Consider the following 26,518-nt stretch of genomic DNA (forward strand, 5'->3'; position numbering starts at 1 on the left):
CATATAGTTAAACTATTTTCCTTGTGCCTGCTCAGTTATCCCATCAGGTCCTCCCAGGAGCTGATTTAACTCACTAAAAGAGCAATGTGTTATTCCAGCAGAAAAGTGAGTTGATTTCTCACACCTAATGAGTTAAATTAGCTCACAGAGGAGTCCAACAGCACACATAACAAAAAGGGATGGAGATAGAAGAAGGTGGGACTTGGAATTCAGTGATAGTAAGCTGCAGGGTACTTCCCTGTCCATCAGCCCCCTCCCCTCCTTTGGACTCTGCTGCGGCTCTGGTACATCCATTCCAATAGGAACAGCTGCAAGATCAGAGTTCCCAGAGTTGGCTGCTGACTGAAATTCTAACAGTTAACTACATGTGTGGAGGGAGATCTTTGTTCTAATAACTCTAATACAAAAGATGCTTTTTTCACTTGGAAACTAACTGGAATTACTTCTGCAGATTATCTTTCCCCAGATCCAAATTAATTCTAGTTAAGGATGCAGCAATTTGTTCAATTTGTTTCAATGCCATTATGTTTGTCTCTTACAGGCTTACTTGCCTTCAGCCTTCTGGATAACCTTGCTGGATGCTTTTTACCAAAGTCTCGTTTGCTTTTTTGTGCCTTACTTTGTAAGTGCTGGCTACAAAATAAATTTAAACATTTTGACTTACTTAAAACCTAAGCAAATTGGAGAATAGAATGTAGTGTTTGATTTTTACTTCCTTGTATATGAATGTGTACTAAGAAGATCATTATTGGAACAGAATTGAACTGTGTGTGTGCAAATATGTATGGAATTGAAATTATTCATGCCACTTTGTGTTAGGACTGTACATAAAGAATATTTGATGATGACCACTGTCTTCCTTTACAGGCCTACTGTGGCTCAGACATAGACATTTTTTCTTTTGGAAACCCCATAAACACAGCAGCACTCTTCATTATGCTGTTTCACCTTCTCATTGAGTGCAAGTCTGTGGTGAGTACTTTGTTTCCAAAAGAGTACGTTCCTTACAGAGTAGGTGCATACAGCTTTCAGTAAAATTAAAGGGAAGAAAGATCTTCATATACAAAACAGTAAGTATAAAAGGGTCAAACCCTAAATATTGTATTTATGTGGCCGTGTGAGCTCTCCTAATGCACCTGCCATTGGAACCAGTAGAAATATGACTAAAATTAACAAAACTTAAGAATTATTAAGTTTTGGCTTCAGAATTATTTGTAAATAGTGAAATGATCCTTCTTCCTTTTAAGATAGGGTGGTTTGGGGGATGTTGGTTTAGTTTCACAAGTGGTAAAATCTACCAGTGATCTGCTGAAACTTCCCTGGTTCACAAACTTTGCATCTCAAAGATAACAGTGTAAATTGCTGGTTTTGAATGCTTGGAATCTATGGTCTTCTGTGGCCAAGATAAACAACTCAGAGGTGTATTTTGATTCCAGAACTGGAAAACCAGTATGCTGAGAAACATTTTTTAAGTCTGCACAAGCTAAAGCATCTCCCTTAACTTGGATAAGTTTAGAGCCCTTACAAGGGTAATACTTGGGGTTTTGGCTTAATTTTAAAGAAAATACAATAATGGGTACAGTAGAAGGACACTGACTAATGGATTTTGTTTTTTCTTTGACTTTTTAAAAGTATTTTTTAGGATTGTTTTATAATGGATGAAGTGTCAAGTTGTGATTCAGTCTTTTCATTGTTCTTTTGGGAATATGACAGCCATAATTAAGATGTCTTTATTGAGAACATACATATAGCATGAGTGTATTCACATACTGATTAGAGAACTTTACTTAAATGTGTTTTGTTTGCCATTTTTTAATGTTGGCAAGCAGTCAGACCATTGACAATGTTGTTTTCATAGTAGCTGTTACAGCCATTTAGGTGTAAAATTACAGAATCCCAGTGTAGGAAGGTGACCAACATCTCAAGCAAGATGTGTAAGGGTGGTGTCAGGTGAAGATCTCACCTCCATTTCCTTGAGAAAGCTTTCTGTGCTGGCAGTGGATGAGGTGGTAATCTGAGGCAAATGTCTTTCACTAAAGAATGAAAAGTTATGAATTTATGAGAATTAAAAATTTAAATATCTGGAACACATATACACTGTAGAAAGGCTCCATTCTTTCTAGACTGTTTTGTATGAGATCAGGAATATTATCTGAACAGATGTATCCTCTGTTATATTCAACTGCTGCCCTTGGAGGAAAAGTGTGCATGTTCATGCAAATACAGATGTAACCGTCTGTTTTACAGCTTATATCTTACTCCTTCCCTTTTCTGAATTGCAGACATGGATACATACAGTAGTTATAGTGGGCAGCATACTGTTTTACTTTTTGTTTACTCTGGCTTTTGGAGCAACCTGCAACACCCAAAATCCACGATCAGATTTTTACTGGATCATGGAAAAGCACATGACAGACCCAGTATTTTACTTAGTTTGCCTTCTGACTACTTGCATTGCGCTGTTACCCAGGTGAGTTTCTGTCTTATAATTGCAGTTTGCTGCTGTTACCAAAATTAGTTTTCTGTGAGTCAGTGATCTTATGAATCTCTGGTGAGAGGTCTTTTTCCCTTAGCATCCCCCAATAAAAATGAAAATTTCATTACTCTACTAGACCAAGCTATGTGAGGACAACTTTTTAGTTCCATTTAGTTGTCCAAGTAAATTTCAGTAATAAAAAAAATTCTTTTGTGGTTTATATAATATTAAATATTGTCTTTGGAGGGTAAAGAAACAGTAATTTTTGTAACCACAGAGTTCATAATTTATATACAAATCAGTTATATTAGTGACCAAAGTTGGACATGCACTATATGTAGACAAAGAAATACTGCGCTTAGGCTGTGTTTGTTTGTGAAATGATTTTCTTTTTGAAATTTATGTCGTGAATATGTACAAGAGTATTTAGAATGAAGAATGCATATACAGGCTTCTTTGTGGGGTTGAAACGTGCTGACTGGGCTCACAAGGGCAGGTTCAAGTTCATTCACCCTTGAAGGGCAGTAGTATGGGATGGAGGTGGAAGACTCCAGCATGCTGAGCAGGGAGACACCTCAGCAAGCCAGCAGAACAAAACAAACCATGTGAAAACCAGTGAAAGAGACTTCATCAAACCCTCTGTTTAGCTTTCTTTAGTAGCCACAGCTATCTTCATTTCATTGGCTGAGCATGAACTCAGGTCTGTAGCCTACTAGTGAAGTGCCTCCAGCACTAATTATTCATTGTTCTGTGTTATGTCTCTTTCTTTCTGTCTTACATCATTTCAGAAAGAATGAGACTTGAAATTGAATTGCACAGACAGATACTGAGAAGAGTTGAGGAGAATAAAGGCTGTTTCCTGTTCACCTGCTGTAATTTTATACCATTAGACACAATCTGAGCACACTTTCTGGATCAAGTGCTGCAGTTTACACTGCATAAGTTATCAGTCCTGCCAGCAGGAAAGCTGGCAGAGCCATGCCTGTAGATGCCTGCAATGGCCACCAAGTATATGGTCCTGTGTGAACATGTCTGATGTGTCTTAAGCATGTCTTCAAGAGTTTTACTGCACTCACTGGGGGTCATGACTGATCTGATCTGATCTGACTGATGGCTTTGGTTCACACTTCAGCAGAATGACAAACCATGAGGTGCAAGAAATATGTGGCCTCTTCCCTTTCCATCCCTGCTCTCAGCTTGGTTCAGGTGGTAACAGTAGAGCCTTTTCTTTCACAGACAGTAAATCTTCCCTACAGGACAAATAGACAAAGGCTGTTCTGGGACCTTTTGGTAGGGCTGTAGAGAGCCACAGTATGATAAGGGTTTCAGTTTGGTGACTACTTCTGATACGTGGCTGTTCAGTTTTGAGGATAACAGTGGTTTTCATGGTGAATTAAAGGCAAACTATTTAGATGTTCCTTAAGTCATATGTACTCTCCCTGTGTCAGTATCTCAGAAGATTTATAGCTGTTGTGGCTAATTTCAGCTTTTCTGCTCCAGTGATTTGAAGCAGAAGTGCCTATTATGGGACTGCTGCTGTCACACGTATGTTCTTTTCCACGTTTACTTCTGATATGATCCTTTGTATGATGCTGTGAAGCCCCCACTCAGGGGCATTGTGAAGCTAGGGGGTCCTCTGCAGCCTCTAGCGTGAAGGAGTGAGACTGGGGCTTTCACTGGAGGTTTAAAGAGAAAGTTCTCTTATGGAGGGACAGACACTGGATGTCCTGTTGACTGAAAATTCACTGCAAAAATCTGTGATTAAATCCAACCTAAGTTGTCAGTTAAGTCAGTTCTAGTATCACAGAATCATAGAATGTGCTGGGTTGGAAGAGACCTTAATGATCATCTAATTCCAGTCTGGGAACTAGGCTTCAGAGTTGCTTGAATGGTGTTTGGTTTCCTTTATTCACTGGAAACAGTTTCGGGTTTTCTTTTAAACAGCTTATTTGTAACTGTGTTTATTTTGTAGATATTTGATAAGAGTTCTCCAAGGAACACTGTTTCCATCTCCGATGTTGAAAGCCAAGTACCTTGTCAGACTGTCCTCTGAGGAGCAGAGGAAAGCAATTCAGAGATGGAAAGATGAGTGCAATGTGAATGATAGAGTGGAGCTCCAACCTACTTCTGTGCCTTCAGCTGCAGGTGCTGTATCCAAGGAAGAAAGCACTGACAGTGTTTTGCCAGCATCTAAAACACCTCTTCAGACCTGTTCCAGAGATGGGTTAGTAAAGAACACCTCCTTCTTACCAGACATTCAGGATGAGTCGGGGAGTACAAATGGCTTGAACTCTGAAAAGACTGAATTTATCAAAGAAAACTGATACAGTTACATTTGGCGGTAATAGTTCATGTGCCAAAGTCTATGTGTGTGCTTCTGAAAAGGGCAGCAGTGCTGACTCTCTAGCACACAAAGCAGTTTTGAGTTCTTTTTTGTGTGAAGAAGATGCTTTATTGTATTTTACAAAGTTGGACTGTTAGCTGGTTAAACAAAGGAATAACGACAGCTGATTTATGCCATGCTGTGGTTTTGTTTTCTTCAGCCATGGTAGATGATGAACACATTTCCTTAAAAGCTTTTTTGTTCATAAATTTTCCCATAATTTATTAAGATGTTCAAGGTCTAAATGTCTGGATTATTTTTTTATATTTCTTACTGCTTATTTCTTATATGTGCAACATTGCATAACGCCTTGTGGTGTTATGGACAGGACATTGCATGAATGTGGATTTGCAGAATCCAGTTCAGCAAAGTCAGCCTGCTCCCTTACACTGCTGCCCTAGAACCCTAGCATGCCCTGGGATTCACCACTTGCTAAAATATGAAGTAAGCAACAGGGCTGGGATGTGGTGTTACTGGTTGGCTTGTTTCAAGACTTTTTATTACAGTGTTGTAGTGTGTGTTAGACAGTAATTTATATAACCACTGTGGTCCAGTTTGTTCACCAGGCTATTGCATGGGCCATCTCACTGATGGACAAACATCATTTTAACCCTAAGAGAGAAGCCCAAATGAGACACATGTAACATGTCTCCCTCGCCTTCCTCTTCACATAAAGAGCAAATCCCAAGTGCACCCTTTTGTTTTCCTTGACAGTTCATCCTCCTGCCGTATCACTGCATTTTGACTCCCTGTGCCATTTTATGTTATCTGCCACCAAATGGACTTCTTTACCACATCAACCCAATTCAGATGTTGGCTGGCTTTTCTCTAAAATGCCTCATGCCTGTACTGCAAAATTGTCTGCCAGCAGCAGTGAGGAGCTCCAGTCTGTCTTCAGGTCTTCCCTTACAAAAAGCAGCTTCTAGCTGGTAACATCACTCCTTTTCACTCTCAGGTGTTTTTACATTCCTCCAGGCTTTTATACTAATCATCTTAAGTGTCTCTAAAGGCTGTTCAGAAGAAGGCATGGTGCATTGCATTGTCTCACATTTGAGTGCTGTTATTCACCTTTCTCCAAGACAGATGAGTCCTGCCCTCTGCCAGTTTCCCACTGGTCGTACACTGCACAAAAATTGCTGAGGTGTATGTGGAAACTTCTAGATTCCAGACTCTCTAAAATATAGCCTCCTTTTACTTCCCTTCCCAAAAAGTTACATGGACAATTAAGAGAGGAACTTAGGAAATCTGTTTGTGTTCACTAGCACTTGTTGAAATAAATAGTTTCCTCAAACTGTAGCTGCTAATGATTTACTAGTGCTCAGCCCATTTTTTTGGTTCTGTTACTTGCTAAAAGTTTTCGCTTTCAAATTGCCAAGATTTGCGTGTTTATTTTTAGGCACCATGTTTCAGGCAAGGGCTCTGCTTTTTAATTGAACCATGAGCTTTCCACATCAATGATCAACATTACATATTCCACATCTTTTAAGATCTCTGAAAGAATTTAAACAAATGCTGTGAGGTCTGGACAGCTGCTGCTACACAGGACAGATACTGAGGGCATGCCGAGTTCATTCAAATGCTGGTCACCACATGTTACCAAATGTTTAAAACAGCTCTGTGTTCAAAAGGTAGACTGTAATTAGGGCTGACTCTCCCCCTAGTGTTACTGAGAAGAAGAGAAAATACACTTTTTGTTTAGTCTGTAGAAGGAAAGTAGTGGAAGGAGAAAGAGATGACAGCCATTTCTGAGTTTATTTTTTTTTAATTCGGCTCAACAAATGATAAAATGTTTTTGGTACGTTCTAACGTAAAGTTAGTGGAGACCTTTGAAGTGATAGCAGACATTCAAATGTCAAGAGATCGTGTTGGTTTGAGTTACTTTTTCAGATGTTTATCTGTAACATCCTTCTTGTGTGGAGAGGCACCTTGGCATGAGCACACTCCAGATTTCCCAAGTGAAACATCTGTTTTCTTGACAAGAAATGGGAGCTGCAAGGTTGCAAAACAGTCAGCAGGTTGTGTGGGGAGAAAGCTGGTACCAGGGCAAAATCATATAGGAAGGGAGTTACTGGGATGAAGTGAAATCTACTCTGCTCCACAGCCTCAAGGCAGGCTCAGCTCCACCCTTGTTCTTCCTAGTGGATGTTATCCTGTTATAAAGAGCTCCAGAGAAACAGGCAGTGCTTTCCTGCCCTCAGAGTCAAATACTGGTTTTGTTTTCATTATCTGACCTGAATGTTTCTTCTGCACTTTAAATCCACGGCCTCTCTGCACTTGTGGCCACTGAGAGGAGACTGGTCCATGTTTTACAAGTCTCTTAACTTTATGACTGAGGTATGTTGAACTTTAATGGGGGAGCTCCAGCACTTCCAGTGACCTGAGGGAGTGCAAGCCTCAGCTCTGTCCCACCCTGTCACTATGAAAAAGAGTCTGGGGACACCACCAGCCTCTGACCTGCCCTTTTTTGCCTCTGCTGTAGAAGCAGAACCTACTAGCAGATTTGACAGGTAGAGGATCATTTAGTGTCAGGGGTTTGCTGACACGAAAAATTTTTTTTCATACAAAAGCTGTAAGTATTCAGAGTAAGATCTTCCAAAACCTTCTGACTAAGCCATGGCATCAGAATAACTACATGAAGAAACACGAGTGGGAGTCCTCTGTTAGACCTGAGACCAGCTGCATGATGGCTCTGGGACATTGAAATGGCTATTATGTGACTCTTCACCAGCTCATCACCCCATTACTCACGAGTTGAGTAAGCGGTGAGGCTTTCAGGAGGACAGTGTTCCTCTCTGCTGAGATTTTAAGTGCTTTTGTACTGCTTGAAGTGGTGCAAAATAACACTTGTGTGTGTATGTGTGTATTGCATATTGGAACTCCACGTTGCTTAAAATTGTTCTCTACAGGCTGTGTTTTATTAGAGGATTTCAACAAGCAGTCTGGGTGATAATCGAAATTACCTGTTGGGTAAAACTTGCTTTGGGGGTTGGAGTTTTATTTTGTTTGATGGTTAGTTTTTTTGGTGTGGTGGTTTTGGGGTTGATTTTGTAATTTTTGGGGTTTTTGTGTGTTGTATGTTTTTTGGTTTTTTTGTTTGTTTGTTTTGGTGGTTTTTTGTGGTGGACAAACAGCTGAAGTACCTTGCTGTGATTACTTGCTGTCTTTTACTGAAGGGGGGATGAGGCTAGTGAGTCTTCAGTAAAAACTTAAAAATTTAATTTGCCATAACTAAAGTAGTGCCAGATGAAGGGTGGAAACAAATTGCTCTCCCTGTGCTTCTCAACAGTTCAGTGTTCCTTTTTTTTTTTTTTTTTTTTTAAGCACTGGAAACATCACAATCACCTGCTTGCTTCTGCACTCCTGGACTTAGGCACAGCATGATCTGACTTTCCCATTTTGAAAATAAGCTTCTTAAGGGCATCTCACAGGTGCCTTCCAAGTGTCATGAAAAGAAACACAGCATTTACACTTTTTAAAACAAACCAAAATCACCACCTCCAACTGCCCCAGACTTTGTAGCTACATCTTGAACAGTCTTAACTCTGATTTTGATGTGCAATATTTGATTCACAGAAGAAAGTACATGTTTTAATTTATTTTTTTTTTCCACAGCAACCACACCTGTGCTAAACATTTGCAGGTGGCAGTCAGTCACAGCCTTTGCTGAGTATTTTGGCAGCACAGTGAGCTTTGGTCTGTACCTGGGGCACAGTCTGAGCTGATGTTTAGCCCCAGCTGTTTTTTCCACAGCCCCACTGGCTGCAGCACAAGGCTGAGGACCAGCTAGCACAGAGAACCCACTGCTCCCACCTGCCCTGGCTCTTGGCCAAGGCTAATAGGAAACTTCTGAATGTGACTGTCTTAACAACATCCCCATAGCTGAATTTCAGTGTGAGTTTCGCATTATTTGTTCCTGTTTTATTCTGATTATGTTACTCTTGCCCTCATGGTCCTGCCTTCCTTATTGCAGCAGAAAGGTAAATTTTAACTGTTTTAAGCTTTTGTCTGCTTATTATTTTGATTTCAGCATGTGTACATGTTGTTGAAATTCCATGTTCAAGTTAAAAAGAGATTTTTTATTTAAAATTAATTGCATTCCAGAGCAAAATTATAGAACAAAATGCGTTCAGATTGCAGATTTGATTGCAGCTTTTGTTCTTCAGATTTCAAAGTCCGGAGTAGTTGTTGGCAGCAGTATATTCATGGTAATATTCTGAATTGGAAGCATACACACAGAAGAAAATAGAAGTTGTACAGTGGTAGTAGTTCCAGAATCTCCACAAGTATTACAATGCTAACAAGGCTGCTAAAAAAAATTCAGCTGAGAACTTAAAAATGCCTTTTGAAGGCTATTTTTAGGCATTATTGCTAAAGTTGTAACATAATACTTCCATATTATCATTTAGTCTATCAAAAGATTAAAACACATTTTCAAAAGAGGAGTTATTTTGGAAAATGATTGTAAATTTTTATTGGTACAACTAGAAAGAAACACATTGGCTTGACTGAGTGGCATTGCTTCCATTTGGAGATAGAGCTGTGGTAGAGGCAAAACCGACAAAGGTTACCTTACAATGAAGCTACACCTGTGAGACAAACAGCACAATTGTGATCATAGCCATTATGTCAGCACACAGGAAAAGGCTTGATACAGTGGAAGGAAGAGCATGTTTGCCTATTTGATGTACACACATTAAAAAAACCGTATAAAAATACATTTATAAAATTACAAATTTCCTCTTTACATGGAATGTTGTGTCAGACACAGTCATGGGAAAAGATAAGAGCCAAGTGCTCCCTCCTAAAGCCATTTGGGATGGGGTTCAGCCTGGAATTTCTTCAGACTGATCCCATCTAGGATGGGGCTGGACCTTATCTATAAGCAGGACTCTCTCATTTCCTGGGAGGGACTTTTGGAAACCGGTGGTACGCCAAATCCAGTTAATTAAAATGTGTAGTTACATGTTATCATTTGGTAATGCAAATACCTACATGAATGACTCGATGTACTCTGGTGCTTTACAAAATTCAGAGCTGCTAACCACCCTATCTGGTGGAGAGAAGCCAGGCTGGGTTGTTCATTCTGCAGCAGCGCCTCTTTGGAAAACAGACCTGGCCAGAACTTTTCTAACACCAGCCAGCTGGCTCTAACAGCCACTAGGCCACCTTCTCCTCAGGGAACTCTTGATAACCAGCTCCAGGACTCAGAGCTTTTCTGCTCTACAGCCACAGAGATCCCAGCCTCAGAGGACAGTTGAAGTGAGGACTGAGAGCTCCATATCCTTGAGGCAAGGGCATCAATAACCAGCTTCAGCTGCAATCTGCTTGCACTAGATAAACATGGTCACAGCTGCTTTCTCTCCTTTAATGCTGGGGGAAAGAAGAGTATTTAAGTTTTATATCCTTAAGATACTAGAAGTAAAACAAACCCCAACAATCAAACCTAGCAAAGCCTCGAAGATTTTTCTTTCTGAGCATGAAACAGTGATTGAGTAATCACTTAAAACAGTTTCAGAATCTGTAGCATAAATATTGAGTATTTATTAACATTCATGTCTACAGTGTGGTCTAATGTGACTAATGTTCTAAGGTTAGCGATGTTTAAGGAGAAGATACAGAGATAAGAGATAAACCTTCATGAAAGCAATATATCTATGTAGATGAGTTGCAACATGATTAACAGTACCTGAAATGTCCATGTGTTAGGTCTTTTAATGCATGTTTTCCCATGCAGCAGTCATGCTATTGACAAGGCCCTGCCATGCTGTCATGGGGCCATGCCAGAGGTAGCAGAGAGGGTTATTACGTGCCTTAGGCTGGATTCACAGGGGAGTAGGAACAGCACTGAAAACACAAATTTTAAATGCATTGTTCCCTAGTGGATTTTATCCTGTAATCCTCAGATACCTGACTCGTCCTATTCTGGCCTCCTAAAAGATGATAGCTGTGCAGGACATCATCTGCACCAGTTGATAGGACACACTTTCCCTCTAGCACCATAAAAGGGTGCCAAGCTCCATCATAGTCTTCTCCAGCCAGACTCTCTTGAGTTAAGGCTTAGTGTCGTACTACTGCACAGAGGACTACACATCTGGCTAACAAGCACCTGAGCTGGGCTCCTTGAGCCTTTGCTGGTGAAGCTGTTGTACTTTGCTTCTCCTATTTCTAATACTCACTTGAACAGAAACTGGAGTCCCAAGCCTTCTATCACTTGTTTTCTTTCTGCTTTTTTTTATTTTTCCCAAATGTTTTATCTTCCTAGTCAAAATTAAACTTTAAATGCAAAGTACAAGAAGAGACCTATAAAAATGAACCAGTTCCTCAATATTTGGGATAGTGCCCACACTGCATCTTTTGCATTTTAAATCTGCATTTTCCATCTCTCACAAGATGTCTAAACTAGCTGACTCTAGGAGGGGAAACCACTGCAGTGGTATTGCCAACCCTCTGATGTTTTTAGAGGGCTGGAGATGGTCAGTGTAGTGCTGCTGAGACACGGGTGTTTCCTGGACACATTAGGACATTGGAAGCTACAGAAAGTTAAGTGCTAGAGGCTGTCCAAAGAGTCTGGACAATAAAGTTCTGGTCTCCGGCGCCTCCACTGGTAGTTATGGATCTGTTGGCCTACTGGTTCCTCCATCACCCCCAAGAGCTGCCCAAGCTGGCTTTGGGAACAGAAGCTGTGGAATCAGGACAGTACAGGCTTATGCTAATGCAGATTAACCACCCTGAGGGAAAAAATGCATTAGCTCAGGCATGCCGGGAGCATGTGGCTACACACCTTTGGAGACTTGCATGTGTGCTTTGATGTGTCCTGTACCACATGGATGTACAAACCCATCAATCTCTTCCAGACCCTCCAGCATGTAGTATGGCCCTGTCAAGACTTGTCCTTGTGAATGTATGTCCTGCAGTGCCATATGAATGCACAAAGTTCCTTCCTCATCACAAGAAGTGAGTGAAAACGCACGTGCTACTTACTGAACAGTATTAAAATAGGTTATTTTTAAAAGTTTCTCTAGTCTGTGCTACTGCTTAGTTTTAATAGCTGAAAGGCAGAAAGTGGTTGATTCTTTTCTTTTAAGCTTTTTGCAGTGTTTGGAATAGCACCACAACACAGTTAAAAGAAAAGTCAAAAGGACTATTAATTCTACCACAAAGTATATTCATGAGCCGAGAATTTACCAGTAACATACAATGCATATTCCATAGTTCCACAACAAGAGCAGACAGAGCTTGAATCTCCTTTTCACAGAGTTTCTGGACTGCAAAACCTTTAGTGTTGAAGGGCTGATTCCTTTTTTCTTTTGTCTGTCAGCACAGTTCTTACCATGTGGAGTTAGTTTAGCAGAAAGGTGTGGATGTATATTTGTCTTTCAATCCACTCAATAAAATGTGACACGTTACTGTAAACTCCAGGTCCCAAAACCTTGGAAAAGCAGACAGAGCCCCAAGATGTTAAACCAAACAAAGTCCAGCGCCCTGCAGTATGCTCGCACACAAGTGGTCCTCCACTGTCACCCTGCAACAGGAAAGTTAAAAACAGTCTATTATACACATGGCCAGCACTCAGGGTTAAAGTTGTATCACTGTTCCTACAGCCATTGCCTTCAGCAAATAACTCAGCTGTAAAAACCAGCTGCTCTGATGAACTGTGTAGCCACACACAGCATTACCAGTATTTATTACCCATACATTTGTACAAAAAATTACCTGCAAAAGGCTCATACAAATTAAAAATTTAATAATACAGATAAACCTTAGGGTCTTCTAGCAGCCTTTCATTATTGTGAAGGTAGGTTGTTTACACCAATATTAACAATAATAGTAATAATAAAAGTTGGATTAAAGTATGTAAATAGACAGTTGTCATTCCTAGAACAGATAAAGTATGCTACACCAAATTATCATCACAGTACTTTGATTTCTAAAAACAATTTTGTTTGTTGAAACTTTCTGTTTCTCCTTACAGAGAAGCTTACCATACAAGAGTCCACAGTGCCAGATTCATAGCCAGCACACAGCATCCTGCTGGTGATGATTTTCATGTCAAAATATGACTGGCATTGTTCTAAGGAAATGATGCGAACCTCTCCTTCTTGAAGCTTGAAAGGCACTGAAAAACAGAATTTAGTGTTTACTGTATACAAATTCACAAATACTTACCTATTACGACTCCATGAGGTATGACAAACATTTCCATTGGGATACATTATAAGTATTGCTTTCTCTATATATATTAAATGTAAAGGAGCACTGTGTGTTGCATTCTAAGCACATGGGAACTGGTATGACATTTGCTGTTTACTGACCATTTGCACCTTGACATGATGCAGTTTGTGACTTCTGAGATGGGGGCAGTAGTGGCTGGAAGATAGCAATGTGAGAGAGGTGGACAACAGGTTCGATTCACTGTTCCAGGGCAGGACCTCCCTGTTTCTTGGAGTCTGTCATGGTAAAACTTCATAATAATCACAGCCATTTTGGTTATGTCTGGGTAAATTTCACTTACAGAATGTACCAGGAAATCAGAATTTGAAACTAATGAACTTGTGGTAATATGTTCAATAGACAATAGAAAACTTCTTCCTAGTCTAAGCAACTGACTGAGCTCAAATTCTAATGAGAGTTCTTCAGCCTAGGGTATGCAGTACTAAATGCTGTGTATTCACAGTGGTTTTGGATGCTTCCTAGCATAAAAATCTTTAAAATCAACACTGACCACATTAGAGAACAAAAAAACATTTTCCATTTACCAGTGCTGCAAAAACATTCTGTTGAAGTTTTTTTCCTGACATCATATAGAGGTACTTTCAGATGGGTAGGGATGTTAGTAAACAGCTTACCATTCATATGTGCAATTTAATTTTTTACCACATCTAACCTGGCCATTACAACTGAAGTTCCACTGCAGCAATACAGAAAGGAAGATTTCCTTACCCAGCATACAGAAGAGATAGTAATAGTATAATAGTAATTATAGAATAATAGTAATTATTATAATAATAGCAAAGAAAGAAACACAATGGCTAGTGCACTAAAAGTGTTGGGGCCAGGCTAATTTGCATACTACTCCTGCAGAATCATTTTGCCTGAACAAAGATTTACATAACACAATAGTTCTTGTCAAGGATTGTGGCAGCCTTAAAACAAGAAAACACACTAACATTCTGTTCAGAGATAAAAAAGCAACATTTGTGATTATGGAATGAATTGTGTCACAAGTACAAAATGATTCATGACCCTGTTCCTCCAGCCTGTATGCCAGTGCTTCCAGTGCCTCCAGCTTTCACTGGAGTGTTTCCCTCACACTGATGATGTGATACCTTTTGCAATACCATTCTGAATGCAACTTAGGTAAAATCATAACTAATGCAGGGGACTTTCTTGACAGAAGTTTCCAGATCCTCAGCATTTTTAAAAATCAAGCCAGTGTCTAAATAAGTGTTAAGGAGCATAAATTGAGGTTGCTGCTTGAAAAGGCTAGGCTATACTCACAGCTTGATCCCTTCAATAGTAGTTACACTTCCTTAGTGTTTACTAAAATCCAATAATAGCATAAATGGATAAATGTTTCTGACGGTATCACTTATTTGATTAGCTCAGTAGAAGCTTCACATGTTTTTCAAAAGTCATAAAACCCAAAAATATTCATCTTACTTTTGTTGCCCATGTGTCCCCAGCCCGTGATGTAGCAGTAGGTGTCTGGCTGAACCAACTGTTCCTTGCTGGGCAAGCAGACAGGTCTGACATAGCTTGTCTCATTGATATCCTCATCCAGTTCCACGATGCTGATATCATAGTCCACAACTGCTCTGTTGTAGCGTGGATGGAGGATGATGGTCCTCACTAGTCGGGTCTGCATGAAACTTGATGGATGATCGAGATTGCTAATCCCAAGCACTACTTTCCAGACAGCTGCATTTTCTCTCCTTTGTAAAAAATAATAATAAAAAAAAGATATTTCAGTCAAAGTCTTTCTTTTACGCTGAAATACCCAAGATTTTTTTTTCTCCCTTTTTGCAAACTGCACTTTGCAAAGCTACAAATGCTACAAGAAGAAAACAAATATTTATGCATTATTCCTTACAGCAAAGATCTGAGGAACAGAAGTCAATGCTTTCCCTTTCCCTCTTGCTTGTAATCAAACACATTAAAGCTCACTCCATCAGAAGATATGTAACCATGTATTACTTGCTGTATTAAAGGCTGTCAAAGTCATCCCCTGGATTCTTCCCAGCATTAGTTGTTCACATGCTCAGTGGTGGGCACATACAGGTTTCACTGGGGTGAGAATGTTGTTCAATAGTCTGCTGCTGACAGCAGCTAAGTCTCACTTAAATCTGTAAGCACTCTCAAAGAAGCAATTCTATTTTGTAAATTCTATTTTTTGATAGCCATGGGAAAAGTCCCTTATTTATTCAGCACTCAGTCTGTGCCAAGTATACTTTCTATGCCTAAAATCAAAGGTTACTTTGATTCTTTTTTTTTTTTTTTTTTTTTTTGAGACTCTTTTGGTAAACATACGAGACCACAAAGCAATGATACATATGATACAGGGGGGAACACTGAACTATTGTCTCTTGAGACACATCAGAAAAGCCAAGATTTTATGAAAGGCTTTGAGGCTGTAATCTCTTGATCCTAACTGGTCACAGGATGAGGTGCAGGTTCTTTGTGGTTTCTAATTATTCTGTGATGCTAAAAGCTCTCAAGAAAGTCACCATTTTTCACAGCTGTTGGAAGACAACTCCATGTAACTAACTAAGCACCTTTGACAGGACTGAAGCTTATTTAAAGCAGTGTAAGTAAAAGCATGCAAAATCTCAGCTTTTTCATAGTGCTCACAGGATTGTAACTCCTGTAATTTGTAAAGAGATTCAGTTGCTAAATCAAGACTACGTTTACCTTAAGAGTTGGATAAAAATTCGGCATTTCAGACTATAATGATCATTTTAGCATCATGATCAATTCGTGAGCTGTTCCATAAAGTTATAGAAATTAAGTGCTGAGAATATTCACACACTATTGTGTTTATGACCATTGTAAAATAGATTTGCCTAGAGAAATAAACAGCCAGAATGCATTATCCTACAGATTAAAAAAAAAATTTAAATATTTTGGATTCTTTAATGTAATGCATTTCAAAATGAGCTTGACAAAACTCTGGGGACTAAATGAAAAAAACTCACAAATGATAGGACGTTTAATGCAGCTCTTTCTATTTTTGCCCTCTACAAGTATTCATGACTATTTGTATTATTTTCATATGGTCCTTACGTTTTGTATTCCAAACTTCACAGGAGTTTAACAAAATGGAGCATTTTGTATGAAGAACCAGAGCCCTTTAAAATCTCTTCATATTGTTGTCTTACCCTTGGGAATTTGGGGGGGAATTTTTAAACTACTTTATCTCAAAAAAAATTTTTGTGACATCAAGAATAGTCTTGCTGATGATGTATTAAGCTTACAAAAAGAGTTCTTCTTACAAATGAAGAATTTCAAGATTTCAGGCTTCTGGGTACATTCCCCCCAGTCTTTTCAGAAAGGCAGAAGAGAAAAAAGTTCATGTAACATCTCAATCAATTATTAGACCAGAATATCTTAGTACTTTAAGGTCTTTAAAATATAAATGTGAAAGAAACTTTTTAACAAGTTATACTCTGAGCTCACAGGGATATTATGCAGCTCTATGTGAGGGGTGAACAGCTCCAAAATGTAGTGGCACTTTTTCTGCATTTGAAAATACTGGGAGAATTTTTACTTTAGAATGTAATGTAGTGTAGTGTAGTGTAGTGTAGTGTAGTGTAGTGTAGTGTAGTGTAGTGTAGTGTAATGTAATGTAATGTAATGCTGCTTTGCTTATCTTTCAGTAATGAGAGGAATCTTATCCAGGAAATTCAACGGTCCAGTATTGCTGAAGGATCAACCTCTGTCCCACCCTTTATTTTAGATCACCAGAAAGTGTTCTTCCAAAGGATAGGAAATATTCCAGCAGTAAATTTAAAAATAGATGGAGAAAGAAGAAATATTCCCTCTAGACCCTAAATCTGATAAAATACAGTAATCTTGTTTATATTATACAGGTTTAGCAGACTCCTAACTTAGAAGGACAAACACCGAAGAACTCAGTTTTTCAGAAATAAAAAGACAAAATGTAAATTTTTACTGAAAAGGGGAATGAATAACATTATATAGAAATATCAGTTCAAGAGAATCTTGCTTAACATAGAATTTTTGCTGGCTTAAACACAAAGAAATTGTTCAGTGCAGTGTAAAATAATTTACAGTGAGTAAGCACCAGTTTAAAGCAGGGTTAAGCGGCCATATGCCAGAGAAGTACTTGCTAACTACAGCAGAAAACACTTGTTTTTCTTTAGAAACCCATTAAAAAACTTTGGTGCAAGACAAAAGAAATGAGGTAATAAACCTCCCTCTGAAATGTGTGGTTCATCAAAAAGAAATATTGGTTAGCACCAAAAAGCTGGCAATGATCGAAACAATTGCTAAGACATGTAAACATCCTCTGCTCCAGACTGTCCCTCCACCACGGCCTCCGATACCAGAAGGCACTTAGTTGTTAATACTGACTTGTTAATGATTGGAATCTTGATTAAAGACTGGACTGTATAAAAAAAAAAAAAAAGGCAGTGAATTCAATATGTCATTTGCACTGTGAGTAAGTAAATACTCAGTTTTTCTTTTTATCAGTGGCCACAGCATTTTTTTGAGAGTCTTTTCTACGCCGGTACAGAAGATTTTTAAACCCATGGCAGTGGTATGACAGCTATAGAATTAGTGCTTTGGTATTCTTACTTTTCCTGTTTCCTGCTGAAAGTCATTTAGCTTTCATCAGTAGAGATGCCAGCAATGAATATTAAAACGTGCAAAAACCTAAGCTGATGCTGGTTTGTCCCTTCTTAATTTCTTTTTTAGTCTACTAAAACCAGGTCTCTGTGATTGGCCGTTCTGCAAAGGTCTGCACCTACGCCCCGTGTGTTCGTAGAGGGGGAAGGACTTGGTAATTCACACATGCAAGCTTCTATGAGCAGTAAAACATCTGAGCCATCTCACCCTTCGAAGCAGTGCGCTACAGTGAGCACCCATCTCTTGGCAATGAGGACGCAGCCACAGATGTGTCCACTGGGCTCGCTCTGCAGGGAGCACTGCCAGGGCCAGCGGCCCGGCCGGCTGGTCCTGCCCCCCAGGATCCTCTTGCTCATGCGGGCGGCGGGGCGGCGGCCGCAGTCTGCGGGAACAGCAGCGTTAGGGGCGCCGCCGACTGCACCTCCTGGGCACAGCTGGGCACACAAGGGTGTCAACACTCGTGAAACTAGGCTGAACAATGCAGTAAATGAGGCAGTCACCGACCACACAGCAGTATCAAACGCTGAGCCGCTTCTTGCGTGCCCTTGTATCCAAGGATTTGCTTTCCGGTTATTAATTTTGCCTGGATCAGCCTGAAGTATTAACCAAGCCAAGTTTGGAATATTAACTTCGAGGTTTCCTGAGGTCTTTTTCCTTCTAGCTAGCAACACGTTTGGCCTACTTTGTATTATCCAGAAGAATTGCTTCTGGAAAATCTGCTCAGCAATAATAAGGTTTTTAAGTCAGGTGTGAGGTTAATGTCAAGCCATTTACTCAGCTAAACAGCAAAAAAGTCACTTTGCCTCAGAAATTACTAAGGAAGAATATTTAAAGATCTGAAGACATTCTAGTACTTTGTCCATTATACTTTACAAGCCACTTCCACTAGAAATTACACCAGATTACCACCTGCCAGTTACTACTCTAAAATAATGCTTCACTTTTGTTTCCCTTTATTTTCTGGATTTGAAAGACGCCAGGCTTGTTATGAATCCTGTTTATACTCAGTCTAATTTAGAGAACAAAAGAACAGCACCAGTTTCTGCAACTGGCATCCCAAGGGAGGATATGCTGCCATTGCATGTATCTGGGAATTCAGTGCTGAAGAAATAAACTGGAGCAATGGTTATTTGTACCTTATAATTCTTACTGTGTTTATTTAACTTCATAGAGTAAGCAACATATGTCAGAACAAAATACCTTCAACAGGCTTTTAGAAAGCTCCTTTGAGCTTTTTCCTTTCTCTGACAAGTAGCAAATGTTTTGATTAGTTTCCCACATTTAGCTCCTGTCTTGTAATTCCTTTTCCCTGACTCAAGCTACTTCATAGTTCCAAGTGTTCTTCAGCAAAGCTCTCCTAGTCTGTAGAAGATGGTTTCATCACAGATGAAGAATTTTGTGCATTTTCAAACCCCTTAAAATTGCACAACCTGCTGTGCCAACAGATTGGTCCGTAACTTTCTACTTCAGGTTCTTCTGTCCCCTTGAACTTAACAAACAGATCACAGCTTCAACTCCCAGGCAGATAGCCTGCTAACCACTCTTCTGGTTAAGGATATCTTCAGCAGGAAGTTTTATCAAATTAATTTTTGAAATCTAACTGCTGACAAAACTCCTTTTGTGGTATCAGGAATGGGCTACCTTTACACACAGCATCCTAGTCAAAAAATAAGAAAAGCTGATGAAACTGAGTAGAGGAAAATAAACCCAGTGCAAAACTGGATGTTGCATAGTCTAGTAAAAATTTCAGAATGAATCAACACTAAACGTCTGCATTTTTTAAAGTGATTTAACACATTCTGAAAAATAGCTATTTCATAAGCACCTCTCTCTTACCTTCTTTAGTGCAAAGGAGAGCCACTTTGCTTCTGCTTTGACACGTCTGTCTAAATATTGAAACAAAACATGGTGGAAATCATTAATTAATTAATAATTTTGGTAAACTGAAAATCAGCACAGGTATTGTATTCATTGCTGTAATCCAGCTGTTAAAACTTCCCTCAAACTGTAAAAAGAAACTCAAGGAGCTTCCTATGCCAGATCATCCATGGTTTCCAGCATCTGCCTGAAGATAATTCAAAATATTAGTTCAGCTTTATAATACATTTCGTGAGTAGGTGTTACATATTTTGCAGACTACCTTGCTCCCTGAGCATGGATCCAGCTCTGAGGTCAGCTGGGATGCACAGTCTGTCCAGTTCTTATTTACAGCACCTGAAAGCGCAGATTGCCGGTCTCCTCCTCCTCACAGTCAAAGGAAGGATTTGCTTAGAAATGACTATGGTAACAGATGATCTTTCACGCCCTAAGAGTTTGGCTATTTTAAAAGAATCCAAGTCTGCATAAGTAGGTATTAGAACAACAAAAACTTATAATTTCTGTTGAAAATCTTCAGATAAGAGAGGGAAGAACTGATTTTTTTGTCAAGGGAGGAGAAATCACAGTTAAATCAGCAAGCACTGTTGCCCAGCTAGCTGACTGCCTTTTTATTTCCACAATTTTTTCATTCCTAGTGTGTACATGCTTTTCTGAGTCAGGTGCAGAGCTACACTGGACTGGAAAACAGGTCATTTATTTTCAGACTTTAATCCCAGCAGGTAGGCAGTATCTTTAAAACTGCAACCACCTAAGAAGAGGCTTCATTCATGTTAAATCATAGATACTAATGTGGGCAAAACAACAGTGTCAGCCAGCCCACCCGATTATCTTGAATCTGGAATTTAACCAAACCTTTGTCCCTTACGTTGCATATACCTCGTTCATACACTGTGAAAATCAGTCTATTTCTCTTCCTGAAAGCCCTGCTCATAAAATTATTATTCTAGAGATAGTAGAGACGGGAAACCAATTTCAGGAAATAATATTTTGTGCACAATTTTGACAGGCAAAGAAAATGTACAGAATGTAACTGAGACCAGCCATGCTCATGTTTTACACTGTTTTCTTTGACTTACCATACAGACAGCTCTGAAGAGAAACCTTTAAGCTTTTATGTGTGCATTGCCTGCACTGTGCCATTCCCTCCTATCAAACCTTTATGATTTAGTGGTGTGTTTTTTAGTTCTTGGACAAGTTCACATTAGTCCAGAAGCCTGGCAACTTCTTTAAACATACAACATAGTCCACAGCACAAATGTTTTCCATGCTGCAACTGATCCAGATGAATACACCTAGACTGCAGGGCTCAGGAGCACTTCCCAGTCATCTGGACTGGATGCCTGATGCAGCCAAAACAAAAACAGTCTCACCCTTCATGCACTCTTCCCCCTTAGCTTCTCACTTCTTGTTATCCATTTTCTGAATTCAGGGGGACTGGAACATCTGTTTCCTACATGTAACTTTCACTTATGCAATAGATTTAACAACAATCCTCATTACTGATGTTTTTTCCTCCTTTAACTTGCACTTTGGGCAAAACGAAATCTTTTGTGACTGGAATTTGTAACTCAGAGGCTCCAGATCCATTACCTCATATGTCTCCTAGAAGACCTCTTTCAAAAATGTCAAAAAGTACCTTGAAATTTCTGCTTTGCACTTTAGTGACTGAACAGAATATGATTGTGGATCTGCCTTTGCATCTGGTCACAACCCAAGGTGTTCTTGTATTACTCTGGAGAAAAGCATTTAGATACTGTTAGGCTAGAGGAAAAAAGACAGTGAGAAAGGAAAATCAAAGGGTTAAAAAGACAACTTTCAAGTATCAGGCACCATTCAGTAATGGCCTTTCTAGATGAAGAACTTTAAGTTAACTAAAAGGAATGGGGAAAATACTAATGTAAAACAAAATAGGTACAAAACTGAGATATAAGAAAGCAAAATTAGGTCCTTGCCAGGCACAATCTTTGTAGTGTTCTGCTACTAGGGAAAACTTTGAGCATAGAAAATAATGGAGCCAAGCAAAAGAAAAGTAGGTTTCTTCCTCAGATTTCTGTCTACACATGTATTTTATCTCTGCAGTTACTAAAGACAATCTTTTCTCATGAAACAGAAGGATTCTCTATGGAAGAAGGATGTTCTGAAAGCTCCTGGGCATTTCAAAGAGAACAGGGAAACCATGAATCTACTTTTTGAAGAATGCAGTTGCCAGTGGAGATTAGGTGGCTCTCCCAGTTTTGCCCTGGATTTCTTGTTCACTGGCTCTTCAAAATCACACTTTGAATGTCTCAACCATGAGATCCTGGCTTCTCATTAGTAACTGAACCCTGTTTAGTTGGGTTAAGTAAAAGGAATATACCATCATCTGAAGCCAGAGCTAAGGAAACCTACTCTAAGTGGATATAGCCTCTACTGAAGGAGCTCTGGTTGCTCCAAATTAATGAATCCGGACTACATGGGCTGCAGAGTATGGTAAGATGTTGCTGCAGATTTTGCTATGTAGTGCTTGCTGGACTTTCTTGCTCAGCAGAGATTTAACAAAACTGTTTGGTCCAGGTGCTTCAAGGGCATCACCTCTGTATCACTCAAATGCTGTTTTTCTACCCTAACAGGCCCCTGAGGATTCACAGAATGGTCTCAAAAGAGATTGCAGTGGTTGTAGACACTAAAATAATTGTACACTGTATCTTAACAACTTACATGAGTATGTGCTGGGATTTACACACAGATACCAATGATAAAAAGAGCTTACCAAAGAGCTTGTCATCCTGCATTGATAAGGGACCACCCACAGCAGTGAAATAGGTCTTTTTTACCTGTTACTTACCCATTCACTAGAAGTGCGTGTAAAGTGGATGCATTTTTATTCCTCCAGTCTGAGTGCAGATTCAGCCATTTTTGGTCCTGCATTTGCTCATTCTCTATTACAATTTCTGTTTTGGATGGTCCTCTGAAACAAATGAAAGACATTGATAGAACTTCTGGTAGGTTTCTATGTTACAGTTATGAAGGTGAAGAGGCCCTAACATATCTGTTTCCTCCAAAGATACATGTCTGAACGATATGGCAAAGCCACAAGTGGCAGATACACAGTTAGGAGAATGAAATCACCCCAAGAAGCCAGGCCAGCCAACATATGACTGTCACGTTGTATTTCCCAACGAGAAGCAGAGTTGGAATCGGGAACAGCAAGAATCTTCAGGTGGCATTCCCTGTAATGCACACATTGATACTGTTTCTACAGTTTCTTGGCCTCCCGAAATGTGGGAAAAAAAATAGATCTTCAGATGTAAAAGAGGTAACAGAAAAAATATCTTCTTACATTCCTGTCATTGGAAATCCATTAAAATTTTACAGTAAAGAGCAGTCTAGGTCTTGTTAATAAGACTTGAGAGTATCTCCAAAGTCCAAGCTGCCTGCTTGCAAAACAGAACAACACACTAGTGACCATGTCAAACCCGTTCTTCTGCAGCAACCTAACAAGTATGTCAGGGTTAGAATGGTTCACCAGGAGGTATTTTCATATATCCACTTCCTCAGTCTAGTCGTTGCCTGATAGACTCAAGAAATTGCTATTTTATTAAACCTTGACTGCCAAATGGAAAAAAATAGAGCTTTTCTAAATTACTTTACTTGTCATGCAGCTTTCCAACACAGAACCATTCATGATTAGCCATCAATCCCAGTCAAAAGACAAATTCTAAATCCTAATTCATGGAAAAGAGAATGAGAGAATTTCAGAAAAACTGTGGTATGTCCTTAAATTGGCCTCTGACCCCAATCTCTCATGACAGTACATGGTAACGCCAGCCAGAATATTTAGATTGTCTTTAAATCCAATTCTCAATACTGACTGTATTTCTTTTTTTAAAAATCTTTACAAAATACCAACATTCTTTACCCACTTGATTGCGTAAACTAAGAGATATCAAAGGAATTCTGTTTTATGGTAAAGTTGTCAGTGTAACCATACGGAAACATTTTCAACACAGCTGGCAGAATAAACCAAAGTTTGAGGTCACAGCCCTGGACCCTGCCTGTTACATGACTTATTTTTCAGAACGTTCTCTGGGCATATTAAGCAAATATCATTCCATGATCTACTAACCAGAATGTGCAGGCATATGTTTTTGTAAAAGGAGTTTTCTTTCTCAGTGCCTGCTTTTAGCATACGCGTGAAATCTTCTCTCTTCCATATTTCCCAGACTTTTTCCTACCAAACATATGCAGACCTCCTTCTTATGACAACATTCTGTCTTATGACCTTCTCTGAACAATGATGTTTACCATTTCATAACTTTGTAGAGTGATATTTTATGAACTTGCAAACAGTGTCTGATCTATAAAATATGTAACTCAAAAATGTGCAAAAAGGTGCAAATATCATGCCACTTGATGAATCCAAATCATCAACTGGCATATAAAATACCAGATTGTTTTGATGAAGCCTTCAGTTCTGAATTACAGATTACAGTGATGCTACAATCAGAATTAAGGAGATAATGTACTTCTAAATCAATGTATCAACCTACAAAACACACCTGCATGAAATTTTATAATGATTTTACTTAGCGAAGGTAAAATCATACTTATTCCTTTCTTCTTTGGTGGTCACAGCTTGATATAAAACACTCAAAACCAGGATACCATAATTTATATCTTTAGAATGGCTTCTATATTCATGTTCCCCCCTTGATGCTGCTTATAAAAGATTTTCTTTTAGATAGGCAAGAACCGCCACTTGTGTCATTTCATCTATTTAATGAAAAATAGCCAGAATAAAGGGGAAGAAATAGCCTCATTTCTAGATGAAGAAAGCTGGAGACAATGGTCAGCATTTGTGTAGAGACCAGAGCATTCTCAGAACTGCCAGAGAATGAGAGAACATTAGCTAAAAATCATTGGAGTAAAGATTCAGGCTGGTGAGAGTTTCTAAGTGTGGGACTTTCAGAGGGGCTGCTGGATCAGGAGTACACATTACACCAGGGACTGTAAATCCTTCAGAGAAAAGGAGGGGGGGTGGAGCAATGGGTATTCATTTTAGCCAGCCCCAACCTGCGCTCCAAGGAACACAGCAGGCAGCAGGTTCTACAGGTCCCTCCGAGCTGTAGCACATATTTTCTTCTGGGTTTCTAGGACAACAAGGTTATATTGCTAATTGCTTGTAGACATCCAGCTACAGCTTCAAGTTCAGAAACAGCTCTCCTGCCAGTTTTTTAGTTTAGTGGCCTGCTGAAGTTGCAGTATCTTTCAAGATTTCAGGCCAAACAAATAAAGACTATTTTTATGTAATGCTTTCTTTCACAAGGCTCTTTCACCTCTCTGTAGTTTTCTGTATTCCCCTTTGGTTTGAATATACCATAACCACTTTGCTCAGAAAGTTGGCATGGATTCTAAATTAGTGCTTTTAATTATTACCTGTACTGGCAAATAGAAAAATTGAAACAGTATTTGTTGACTGAAACCATACATACTGGAAGAGAGTGTGCAGTTTTGAGGTACACCAGTTTAAGATGATATTTAGAAACTGGAAAGAATCACAAAAATGGCTTTCAAATTTTCGAATGGCCTCTGGCACTGACTTATAAGGAGGGGTTGAGGATACTGAACTTGCTTACCCTTGTAAAGAGGAAGCTAAGGGATAATTCAATAGCAACCTGCAACTACTTGAAGAGGAGTTAAAACATGACTGAAACAGCTTTTTCTCAATAGTGCTGTACCGTAAAACATGGGGAAATCGCCTAGAACTACAGCTTTGGAGACTCACAGCACATGAAAAGGAAATACCTTTTCATTAGAAAGGTGAAGCAGTCCTGGAACAGAGAGCCCTATCCATCAAAGTTTTCAAGACTTGGCTAAACAAGTGGAGCAGTCAAGCATTAGTTGAACTGCAACAGAGCAGTGGTTGAACTGACCCCATCTGGCAATAGGTCTGCTTCAAGTGGGAGAAGCACTGGATGTTCTCCAGATGCCTGTTAGAGTGAGGATTTTATGATTCTTTTGCACAGCACAAACACACTGTAGTGACCAGAGCCTATGATGAAGAGCTGAATCTTAAAGAAGGCTAACAGTTTACTAGAACAGATCATTCACACAGCAGAGCATATTTTAACATTACAAAACAATCAGAGAATCACAGAAATAATTATGTTGGGGAGAGCTCTGAGATCATAAAGTCCAACCAATATCTGTATACAGATATCTGAAATACCCACATTACTTCAGAAAGTTTATTAATGATATCTACAAACTTAAGACATTCATACCATGGTAACAATAATTCACACCTTTTAAGTGGTGATTCTTTGTACCAGATCTCTCACCAGACTTTCAAAATAAATTATAAATCCTATCTGCACTACTATGACTTTATAACATTTCATAGTGCTATTAGGATGAAACTATTTGCACACTCAAGTATTATTTTAAAACCCATCTGGTTCTAAAAGTCTGAACAGACCATAGAATTTTCATTTTCTTATGTGTCTAATATCTGCAGTAAATCTTTTTAACCAGAAGAGCTGCACTAGGCCTTCTAAGCTCAAACTACTCGAATATAACACTCAATGAATAATTTTTTCGGTTCCTGTAATCTCAGCCTATGGGCTTCTCCAAGACTGTGGAAAGTTTCATATTAAAGTAAGTTTACAATGGATGCATGACAAACAGCAATGTTTTATGACTTTTTTCTCCTCTATATTTGAGGTGATAGAAATACCAAGTTTAGTGCTATAAGACAAATGTGACTTTCTCACAGATTCTCGTTAGGTCCTCTGTACGGCTTTCAAGTATGAAATGGGATTCAGACCCATGAAAAAATTCTTCAACAAGACTTTCTTTCACTAAAAAGTTAACTATCAGAAATTCAGCCAAAAGAAATCTTATGAGGACATCTGATCCATTCCCCTAATTCAAAA

At 39.2% G+C, this 26,518-nt stretch overlaps 2 protein-coding genes across 4 annotated transcripts in view; one reads left to right on the plus strand and one right to left on the minus strand.

Moving 5' to 3' along the window:
- The window catches only part of ATP10D (ATPase phospholipid transporting 10D (putative)), a 53,586-nt gene extending 45,452 nt beyond the window's left edge, over window positions 1–8,134 (plus strand). For all 3 annotated transcript variants that reach the window (XM_066185697.1, XM_066185698.1, XM_066185700.1), the window contains 4 exons: window positions 542–622; window positions 868–972; window positions 2,283–2,470; window positions 4,449–8,134. In XM_066185697.1, coding sequence (XP_066041794.1) covers window positions 542–622; window positions 868–972; window positions 2,283–2,470; window positions 4,449–4,800 — 726 coding nt within the window. In that variant the 3' untranslated portion in view covers window positions 4,801–8,134. The remainder of the gene's footprint in view (window positions 1–541; window positions 623–867; window positions 973–2,282; window positions 2,471–4,448) is intronic.
- A 756-nt stretch (window positions 8,135–8,890) lies between these two features.
- CORIN (corin, serine peptidase) overlaps window positions 8,891–26,518 on the minus strand; it is a 124,305-nt gene continuing 106,677 nt past the window's right edge. The window contains 6 exon segments of the mRNA XM_066185701.1: window positions 8,891–12,381; window positions 12,842–12,975; window positions 14,520–14,791; window positions 17,934–18,108; window positions 19,563–19,612; window positions 22,429–22,551. Of these exon segments, the coding sequence (XP_066041798.1) occupies window positions 12,199–12,381; window positions 12,842–12,975; window positions 14,520–14,791; window positions 17,934–18,108; window positions 19,563–19,612; window positions 22,429–22,551 (937 nt within the window). The 3' untranslated portion in view covers window positions 8,891–12,198.

The sequence above is a fragment of the Chamaea fasciata genome, unplaced genomic scaffold (assembly GCF_029207755.1).
Source record: "Chamaea fasciata isolate MVZ Bird 193981 ecotype frontalis unplaced genomic scaffold, bChaFas1.0.hap1 SCAF_6, whole genome shotgun sequence".
NCBI lineage: Eukaryota > Metazoa > Chordata > Aves > Passeriformes > Sylviidae > Chamaea > Chamaea fasciata.